This window comes from Quercus robur, chromosome 5 (assembly GCF_932294415.1).
Source record: "Quercus robur chromosome 5, dhQueRobu3.1, whole genome shotgun sequence".
NCBI classification, from domain to species: domain Eukaryota; kingdom Viridiplantae; phylum Streptophyta; class Magnoliopsida; order Fagales; family Fagaceae; genus Quercus; species Quercus robur.
Window position 1 is genome coordinate 19,284,385 of NC_065538.1, and position 11,282 is coordinate 19,295,666.

At 31.4% G+C, this 11,282-nt stretch overlaps 1 protein-coding gene and 1 long non-coding RNA gene across 3 annotated transcripts in view; one reads left to right on the forward strand and one right to left on the reverse strand.

The window, feature by feature from the left end:
- LOC126725393 (ankyrin repeat-containing protein ITN1-like) overlaps window positions 1–5,864 on the reverse strand; it is a 28,044-nt gene extending 22,180 nt beyond the window's left edge. Inside the window, exons 1-3 of one of the 2 annotated variants that reach the window (XR_007655445.1) lie at window positions 5,411–5,864; window positions 4,822–5,237; window positions 3,198–4,386 (exon numbers count right to left, since the gene is read on the reverse strand). Coding sequence is in view for 1 of the 2 variants with exons in the window: in XM_050430099.1 (XP_050286056.1) it covers window positions 3,325–4,386; window positions 4,822–5,237; window positions 5,411–5,864 (1,932 nt within the window). In the remaining variant the exon portion in view is untranslated. Of the gene's footprint in view, window positions 1–3,068; window positions 4,387–4,821; window positions 5,238–5,410 lie in introns of those variants that run through there. The other variant, XM_050430099.1, reaches the window with a different exon arrangement.
- On the forward strand, window positions 2,139–6,252 carry LOC126725397 (uncharacterized). Its single transcript, XR_007655446.1, has 2 exons — window positions 2,139–2,811; window positions 5,432–6,252. It is a non-coding gene; the product is annotated as an uncharacterized LOC126725397 (long non-coding RNA).
- Window positions 6,253–11,282: the final 5,030 nt, after the last annotated feature.

Consider the following 11,282-nt stretch of genomic DNA (forward strand, 5'->3'; position numbering starts at 1 on the left):
AAGAGTTAAAAGATAAGTGTGAAGCCTATTAGAGTTAGAGGTTTATTTGTTCCTTTCGTCCCATCCCAAGCCACACACTAAAACCCAAATGGATTAACCTAAAAGGCTAACCCAATTAGTTAATTAGTTGTTTATTTAATAAGAGTTAAGAAATAAAATAACTGCCCTTTGGCAATTAAAATGTACTTATGAATAAAAAAAAGGGTTTTTCCTATAAGAAAACTTTTCATCAAAAAAGAAAAACAACATTTGGAAAACTGATTGAGATAACACACAACTCGAACACAAAGTGGAATTGGGGTGAAGATTGAAAGTTTCCTAAGATCGATCTTCTTCTTTGTTTTTAAGAATCATTACAACAAGATATATTTTCTAATCTTTTGTTATCTATTTTGAATTGTGTAGATCAATTTATTTTATGATGCTTGTGTTGTAAGAGATACAAAACCATGTTTTCCAACAACATGCTTCCAACTTGGTAATCTAATTGATATGACCAAGTTGGTTTTATAGGCTTATTTTTTCTTTTAAATCTCTTCTAAAAATTTTATTTGTACCTATGCATATGCACAGGATTACACACTAGTTATTATTAATAGACATATCCCAATCTTTGCTCATAATATTGCTAAATGAACTCTTTTGTCAAACTTAAATGAATTGATTTAGATCTTCTCTATCCTCAACATTTTTTTTCTCTATCCTCGAAATTTTGTTTTTTGATGGTAAGCAGAAGATGCTAAAAATACTCTATCGTGTATTTTAGTATGTTCTCTTCTCTGTTTAATGTAATTCTTATTCAGGAAAAAATAATCTGAGGTAAATGTGACTAAAATTTTAAGACGGCACATCTAATTTTAATTGGAATAATTAACATTTTAGGAATCAAGAGTTTTATATCTCAATTGACATCACCTAATATTTATAATGAAAATGCCAATGATTCAGATCCTCTTTTTCCTAAAATGTTAAATTACAAGTTATATACATAATTTTTAAACAAAAGAAAGTGATACTTATAGATTTATTGGCCCAATCGACGTATTTTTAGTTGAAATTTTGTAGAATTGTTTTTGTAGGCAATGGGGCTATTCGCCTTAACGCTCTGCACGCCGGCCCAAGGAAATGAGGCCCAAAAGCAGTCCAAATATAACACTACGCTTCTCCCTGTAAACAATGCCATGTCCATGTACTTTAAAATGGTTTGTGGTTATGGCATTAGGTTTTCTAAAATTAAATTCAATGTGAAATTCTGAACCCACTTCAAAGATTCAAGCAAAGAATTTAATAATGAACCTGTCATTACAAAATCACTCCTAAAACATGAAAGCAATACCCAATTCAGGAATAACAAAACTTTATAACCCATTTGGTAAAAGAGTTTGAGTAATGTTATTAGGATATTTTTGATATAAGTGTAGGTAAAAAAGTGTGAAAATATGTGTAATATTGTTTAAAATGTGAAAATGTGTATTATAACTTACTTGACAAACAAACCCTTAATATCTAAAATTCAGAAAATTTGTAGGTAGTCTTAAAACTCAATTGAATTTTTTCGAATTTTTTTTCTAAATAACAATAAATATTAAAAATTTTAGTTAATTGTCACGTTTCAAAACAATTTTGAAAACTAGCATCTCGAGTGTCTAAAACTCGAGTTCCAAGATAGAACTCGAGTTTTTAAGACTCGATTTGCAAGTGGATTAGTTGGAAGTTGGAAAAAAATCAAGCTGAAAATCGAGTTTTAAAGACTCGATTTTCATAAATTGAATAAAAACGCCGCTATAGGTCTATAAAACGTCACTATAGGGCTTAAAAACGCCACTATATGACTCCTTAAACCTGTACTTATAAAAAAAAATTTGCAGGAAAACGTCGCTATAGGGTTTTAAAACGTCACTGTAAATCTTAGAAACGCCACTATAGGTTAAATTTTTTTTGCATGAAACTCGAGTTTTAAAGACTTGAAATCTAAAGCGAGTCTTGTAGACTCGACTTCTAATATGGATCTCGAGTTTCTAAAACTCGAGATGCTACTTTCCAATATTGTTTCAAACGTTGCCTAACTTACTATTTTGAAAGGCTGAAGACATCTGTTATGCACAATACCTCGAATTTTTTCTTTTAAAGTCACAACATGCCTGCTCGAGCTAGCTAAGGTTTTGGGTCTCTTTAGTGATTTTTGAGAAGCTAGGAAGGAGTGGCTTTTCTGGTAAGCCCTCTAGCCATTCTTTGAGAGCTAAGCAGATTGTGACTTTCTTTCAAGCAAAATGGCAATTGTGTGGGAGCATTTTATGATGCTCATGTATTGAGCATAAGTTAAGAGTAGAGAGAGTTTGTGGATCTGAGCTCCTGGGCAAAACAACAAAGCAGATTGAGGTTGGCTTTTGCTTTTCAAGCTATTAATTATCAAGCCAAAAGCAATCACTAGAGGTGCAATTTTTATGTTTAGCCCAGTACCATCTCTCTCTCTCCCATTTGGCTCTTAATCTTGTGCTCTTATTTTTGTATCCACTTGCCATAGCCTAGATCACGAAAGAACCGACGCCATATGCTTGATAAAATACCCTTTTTGTCATCCCACTCTTTTTTCAATTTCCAGAGAGTGTTCGTAGCCATTCCAATGAGGTTTACTACAGTCAAACCTTTAGGGAGTTGTCTTGGAGTGCTAATGGTTCTGGCTTTTTGCAAGCAAGGAGTTGGTGGAAAATATCACTATTGAAGAATTCTAGAGATTTTGGAACTATTGCGGTAGGAAGGCAAGCAGGACATTTGCAAAGGCTGCAAAGATTATAGGCTAACAAAGGTTTGGTAAGTCACTGACTATTGAAACTATTCCCTACATAATTGATTTTCTATGGGACTGTTTGTGCCCTGTGTCACTATTTTTATTACTTTGACTGTTGATTTGGTTGATATATCACATAAACTGCGGTATATATATTCTGCTGGGTATATAACTTTTATTTTTTTTGTTTATTTAATGGTTAAAATCATTATGTCTGCTTATTAAACAAATAGGGGTCTCAAACAATATTTTTTTCACTTTATACATGTACAGAAACAACATCACTGGGAACCTCACACTTCCAAAGAAGCACAAGAGGAAAAAAAAAAATACTGAACAGAAACAATTTGTAAGAAAATCCTACATTGTTACCGCTACATTAAACTAAGAAGCCCAGCCTATCTGGAACCTGCCAGTTTAGAGAAAGAAAGAAAATAAAATCTATCAAATTCTTTTATAAAAGTAACAACAAAGTAAAATTCACTTGCTAATCAGTAACTAGATATTCTTATTAATCCCTTGGGAGAAACAAACGTTCAGTACGAGTGATATCCTTGTTGGTATGTGCTCTCAACATCTGAAATTTGACTTTCTATGTCAACAGCTTCCCCTCTATCCTTTCTTTGTTTTCTCCACTTCAATTTCCGCAGCCAGTGCTCAACCAGCAGCACCCCTAGAGCAATAAAAACCACACCCAGGGTGCCACTGCTTACTGCTATTACTGTGACAAACACCCATTCTGTCCCTTGACTGTGAAAACTGATCACCCATGTGGCTGCAACATATCCTGTTGCCATGAATGCCACAGCTACCCACATGACCTTGTGAGCAGCAACCAATAGTCTCATCTGTGGCTTCCTCTGATAGGGGATGATGCTGACAAGAACAACAACTATGGTTAGAGAGGTAAACAATGCAACATTGTTGCTTATTGCAAAGACCTTGAAAGCTGTTGTTCTACCAAGTATTGACTTCCCTTTCATTTCTCCATCCTGATAAAAACCACCAGGAGGGTTAATTCCAGCAGCAAATGTAACTGTAGCGATCAAAATGGCAACTAGTGTTACAGTGTTCCTAGCATTTTGTAATGCTTCCATATATATTTCATGCTGCTTATTTCGGTGAGTAGTGTGATGGTCACCTACATTTTCCCAGTGCCTTCTGTTAAGATGCTTTTGTTGTCGCATATTGGTTGGGAATAAGGACTCTTTTTTATATGTTTCATTGTTAAATGTCTCCCCAACTTGACGGAATGGTGATGGCGTTCTGGAGTTGCTTCCCTTGCTGAATCTTGGTGACCACTTGCATTCACAAGAAACCATTTCATTTAAAATGGACATATCCAAATCATCAACTATGCAACCCTGCCCTGAAGAATTCTTGCTTATGATAGGCAGCTGACCATTGGCTCTTTCTACTTCTGGTGAATCAGATAACAATTCAATACTGCTTTTACCGCCAGCTTTAATAAACTTGGCTTTAAGGCGGCGACTTTCTTTACTGTTCTTGGCCTGATCAAGGATGTCAAGTGCTGTGAGTCCTTGAAAGTTCTGAGAATTAATCTCCACTTTTGTTTTGTTGATCAAGTACTCCACTATCTGGAACAAACATGAAATAAAGAGTACAATTAAAAGATGACAATGTTTGGCTTTAATGCATGTTCTTGTTAGTATAGCAGATTAGAGAATATATTTTTCTTTTTGAATATCAATTTCAAGCTTGATAAGAGAGAGTTAGTTTATTTATGAGTCATGACAAACACAATTCCACCAGAAATCTATTGTTTTAACTTGTGACATCATATTTATTGATACCTACCATTTTCCAAATTTGCGATAACATTTCAGAAAATGAATCAAAATATTTGGATCACAAAATGCACATAATGAATCATAGTAGTCATTCATGAGAATCACACCATGTACATTTTATATTGCATACTTGCGCCTCATATATCATGTTGTCTCATTTTATCTCTCAAGCTCATGGTTTCACAAAATATAACATAATTGAATTTCACATTCATCTCTCACCTGTTGACGCCCACTAAAAACTGCAAGATGTAAAATGGTGTCGCCATTTCGATCTTGACGGTGAATGAGATTTGTACCATTAGAGACATGCACTAAATACACTAGAGCTTGATATTGACCATATCTCACAGCCAGATGAAAAACTGTCTCTCCCTCATATGTGGCATAGTGAAAAGATACTGGAGCCATCTTAACAAATTCATCAAGGACTGAAACTCTGCCATTCATTGATGCCATGTGCAGTGGTGTAAAGCCATTGTTGTTATAGTGCAGAGCGAGACTTGAATCACACCTTAGGAGCATCCAGGTTATATCACTATGTCCATGGATACAAGCACAGTGCAATGGCAAGTTTCCATTCGCATCAATCATTTGAGCAAAGTTAGGACACGCATCTAGTAACTCTCTAACAACATCTGCACCAGAAATTCTAATTTTAATACAGAATCATATAGGACAAACGACTTGGTAAAAACCATCACAAGCTGGACTTAAAAATCAAAGAAAATGTGTAAATCTTTCATTTGAATAGTTTATGACTGTAGTTTAGGAACGAGTATAATTTAGCTAAGAAAACTCTGCTACTTACCAGTATGTCCTTTGGATGCAGCCACATGGATACAGGTATGATCAAACAAATTTTCCTCTAAACTTATCATCCCGGTATAATTTAAGAGGAGATTCACCACATCATAACGGCCATGACTACAAGCCAAGAAAAAAGCACTCTTGCTTTCGGAGTTAAGCTTAGAAGCTGCCATTGGATTGGCCTCTAATAGCAGCTTCAAGACCTCGGCCTTCCCTTGGCAACAAGCTTCATGTATTGGAGTCTCCAGGTTCTTATTTTCAGCAGCAACCAAGTCCGGACACAACTTAACAATTTCGGACACCATGTCAACGTGTCCTAACTTTGAAGCAAGGTGTAATGCAGTGTCCAAGGAGTCAGTTGTTCTTTGCTCAAGAATTCCTTCACTTGCTTGAAATAAACTGATCAATGTGGGTGTGTCATTTATCCTAATAGCCTCTAGAAGCCTAGAATCCATCTCCTTAAGCTTCCAATCTATGTTATGCTTTCCTACTAGGCTTCAACTTTATGCTAAAAAGGAAAAATATGAGTTAAAAAGTTATGTTCTAGTCGTTTTAGACACATATATAGGAAATTAGCAATGATGTCAATTGGAAATGTTGGTTGCAATTGGAAATGATAGAGAAATTGAGTAAGAAATAATGTGTCTATTAAATTCCTAGACAGTTTGATTACTTCACGATGTCAACTTCTTAGTGTCTTCTAGGAATGTGTCTCTTGACTTCCTTAGGTCGATCCTTAAGGAGGTCACAATCTTTATAATCGATGAGAATCTTCATGGTTTGTGGTTTAGACATAAAATATGTGAATAAATAATTTTCCACATTTTTATTCTTTCTCCGAAACCTAGTTGCCATGACTTCAGAATAACAAATTAAGAATTTTTTGGCTAAAAATGTTTTTCGATTTTGTTTAATTTGCACTTTCTTCTCGCCAAAAAAAATGTCAGAAAAATGAAGACGTTGGAAATGGGTATTAAACTAAGTTTGGGACCCAAATACTTGGGATCCATAATTATGGGAAAATTCTTTTAAGACTTTTAAGTCATTGTTGGTCTTAATTTATTAGTTAAAATGTAAATTGCACATTTTAAATTTAACTGATTTCAGTTTTCTAACTTTATTTTCTTTAAATTGAGTTTTCTAAATTTCAAATTTATTCAATTCAGTAATACATTTTAAATTTAATTGATTTCAGTTTTCTAACTTTATTTTCTTTAAATCAAGTTTTCTAAATTTCAAATTTATTCAATTTAGTCATTTCTTCCAATTTTGTAAAATAAAAAATTGCTATTAAGTATGCATTTAACTAATGAAAAAACCTGATAAAAAAAATAATAATTAAAAAACACTGGTACTTGCCGTAGCTCAATGGCTTGAATACTTATAACAAGTATCAACTCATAGGAGAGAGAGAGAGAGAGAGAGAGAGAGAGAGAGAGAGAGAGAGATTATTTTTAATAATTTTATAGATTTTTTTTCATATGAGAAATATTTTTTTTAACAAAATTGCACAAAATGTCCAAATTGAATAAATTTCAAATCTAGAAGACTCAATTGAATGAAAGTAAAGTGAGAAGACTGGAATGAATTTTAATCAAAATAAAGTGTGCAATTTACATTTTAACCTAATTTATTTGTGATTTAATTTTATGATAAGAGTTGGCCCCCACTACTTTTGAGTACGAAATAATGTGTCTAGTGAATTCCTAGACGGTTTGATTACTCCATGATGTCAACTTCTTAGTGTCTTCTAGGAATGTGTCTATTGACCTCCTTAGGTCGATCCTCTAGGAGGTCACAATCTTTATTATCGATGAGAATCTTCATGGTTTGTGGTTTAGACATAAAATATGTGAATAAATAATTTTCCACATTTTTATTCTTTCTCCGAACTTGGTTGCCATGACTTCAGTATAACAAATTAAGAATTTTTTGGTTAAAAATTTTTTTCGATTTTATTTAATTTGCACTTTCTTCTCGCCAAAAAAAATGTTAGAAAAATGAAGCCATTGGAAATGGGTATTGAACTAAGTTTGGGACCCCAATACTTGTGATCCATAATTATGGGAAAATTCTTTTAAGACTTTTAAGTCATTGTTGGTCTTAATTTATTAGTTAAAATGTAAATTGCACATTTTAAATTTGACTGATTTCAATTCTCTAGCTTTATTTTATTTAAATCGAGTTTTCTAAATTTCAAATTTATTCAATTCAGTCATTTCATCCAATTTCGTAAAATAAAAAATTGCTATTAAGTATGCATTTAACTAATGAAAAAACCTGATAAAAAAAAACTATTTGAAAAATACTGGTTCTTGCCGTAGCTCAATGGCTTGAATACTTATAACAAGTATCAACTCATAGGTTTGAGGATTATTTTTAATAATTTTATAGATTTTTTTTCATGTGAGAATTTTTTTTTTTAACGAAATTGTACAAAATGTCCGAATTGAATAAATTTGAAATCTAGAAGACTCAATTAAGTGAAAGTAAAGTGAGAAGACTGAAATGAATTTTAATCAAAATAAAGTGTACAATTTGCATTTTAACCAAATTTATTTATGGTTTAATTTTATGATAAGAATTAGCCCCCACTACTTTTGAGTAAGAAATAATGTGTCTATTAAATTCCTAGACGGTTTGATTACTCCACAATGTCAACTTCTTAGTGTCTTCTAGGAATGTGTCTATTGACTTCCTTAGGTCAATCCTCAAGGAGGTCACAATCTTTATAATCGATGAGAATCTTCATGATTTGTGGATTAGACATAAAATATGTGAATAAATAATTTTCCACATTTTTATTCTTTCTCTGAAACCTGGTTGCCATGACTTCAGTATAACAAATTAAGAATATTTTGGCTAAAAATGTTTTTCAATTTTATTTAATTTGCACTTTCTTCTCACCAAAAAAAAAAAATTGTCAAAAAAACGAAGCCGTTGGAAATGGGTATTAAACTAAGTTTTGGACCCCAATACTTGTGATCCATAATTATGGGAAAATTCTTTTAAGACTTTTAAGCCATTGTTGGTCTTAATTTATTAGTTAAAATGTAAATTGCACATTTTAAATTTGACTGATTTCAGTTCTCTAACTTTATTTTCTTTAAATCAAGTTTTCGAAGTTCCAAATTTATTCAATTCAGTCATTTCGTCCAATTTTATAAAATAAATAAAATGTAAATTGTAAATTGTCCATTTTTTTTTTAATTATTGTGAATTACTTTTTTTTTTTATGATTCATTTATACTAAACTCATTAGTTTTTGTACTTAATAACTCACTTGGATAAATATTTATGATGTGGTCCCACATTTGATTCTAGAATTAAGAAATAAAAATATTTAATAATAAATAATATAATTCTTATATATATAATTCATATACTATTAATAGTCATTTTTATATTTTGTTAACTCTTTAAAAAAATTTGTAAGGATATTATTAGGTATAAAATGTAAATTGTCCATTTTTTTTATATAATTATTGTGAAGCACTCTTTTTTATGATTCATTTATTCTAGACTCATTGGTTTTTGTATTTAACAACTCACTTGGATGAATATTTATGATGTTATCCCACATTTGATTCTAAAATTAAGAAATAAAAATCTTTAAAAATAAATAATTTAGGACACATAGCTCAAAATTTGAACTCTAATTTAAAATTCTAATATGAGTTTCTCTCAGTTTCACATATTATTATTATTATTATTATTATTATTATTATTATTATTATTATTATTATTATTATTATTATAATATATGACATCATAGGGATTGCATATTTTCAAATTACAAGTGATATGCTTTAAAAAAAAAAAAAAAAAACAAAAGTGATACTCATAGTCTCAATCGTCGTATTTGTAGCGAAATTCTTGAGAATTGTAGGTGATGGGGCTTTCCGCCTTAACGGTTTAGACGCCAGCCCAAGGAAATGAGGCCCACAATCAGTCCAAAGCCATGTCCATGTGCTTAGGAATTTATAATAATCTACTTTAAAATGGCTTGGGGTTATGGCATTAGGTTTTCTAAAATTAAATTCAATGTAAAATTCTGAACCCACTTCAAAGATTCAAGCAAAGAAATTAGCATTCAACCATTCATTGCAAAATCAAACCCAAAACATGAAAGCAGTACCCAATTCAGCAGGGACAACACAACTTTGGTATCTAAAACTAGATATGCATCACAAACAACTTGGCCATAGTCACTAAACTAAAGGCATTTTGAAAACCATTTATCATGTCAAAGAGATTGCCAAAGCCCAATGCCATTCATCATACCAAAGGAGATTTTGCATTTATCATGGTAATTTTTTTGAGTCTTTCTTTTCAAGGACAAATACATAGCTCATGATATTAATACCTTTATATCTCTTATTGGAAAGAGAGCTCATTAGTAATTTGGTCCAAAGAACATATACTTATGCGTTTTTATTTGCTTCTAATTAAGAGGTACCAACATAACTAAGACTAACGGCCTAGTATAACTTCAACTGCACCACTTCTTCATGGAGACATAGGCAATTCATTTCTTAGATGTATTTTTCTCATTTTAACTGGCAGAAAAAAGGTATATGAAATTTGTTACTATGCATGCATGAGCATGCTCCTGGTGGTTCTTTTACAAATTAGCTCGTGAGGCTTCTTATGAAACAATAGGACCTTTTAGTCATTGTATTTTTTTTTTTTTTTTCAGATAATAGAATTTAAGTACACACACAAAAGTAAAACAAACCTTGGCCTCAAAGCAAAAGAACACCCATAGAACAACAACTCAAAGCAAAATGCTTCACTTTCACTAGATATAACTAGACCAATTTGAAATAGCTGCACTAATTAGGCCAGATTGACAAGACTCAGATCTTGTGCTAAAAGAATTAGGTGCAACAACAATGGCTATGGGACCAGGAGTCAATCAGATCTTTACCATAAAATTCTGTTTAAATGTTGCCAACTTGCCATGTCTGGTAAGTGGTAACTATTCCTAATGTTGCCAACTTGCCACAAAATTTATTACTTTCATTCAATTTTGTTTAAAATTTGTTGTTAAGAATGCAATATTGCAATTAACTAATGAAAAAAAAATGACATGAAAAAAATATTTTTCTCACGTAAAAAAAAAAAAAAATCTATAAATTTTTTATTAATTTTATAGATTTTTTTTTTTTTTTTTTTTGTGTGAGAAATGTCTAAATTGAATAAATTTAAAACCTAGAAGACTCAATTGAATAAAATTAAAGTTAGAAAATTGAAATGAATTTCAATTATACTTAAAGGGAGCAATTTACATTTTAGACTAATTTATTTGTAGTTGAAGTTGACGATAAGAGTTAGCCCCATGGCTTTTGATTTTTTGCCTTAAAAGTAAAACGTAATCCAATCCAAAGATTTTGATAATTTTGCCCACTTTTGGGTTGTGACTGGAGTCCTTTTTCGACAATTATAGTTCCATTTTTATTGTTTGGGTGTCTTGAAGGGGTGTTAAATCATTGATTAACAAGTGAACATACAAGTTGCACAATCAAGTTAAGAGGGAAAAAAAAATTCTAAATTTGGCAGGGAAAAAAATGATTATAGTTAGTGAACTTGTCTCTAGCTCATTGTTAATTGACCAATGATCAATAAGTACATTAAAATTATTAAAAGAGTTTATTAGTGAAATTATATAACCAAAGTTTCCAAAAATGTGAAATACTACCCAATTAAAACTCAAATACAAATTTTTATAAGAAACTTAAAAAGAGTTTTAGAATTTGATTAACATTATTATAGTAATAACATATTGGTAATTGGTTTTGATAAATCTCTTTCTTAAACATTACATGGCTCAAAGTGATTTTTTTCCAATTGCAAACAATAACATATACATA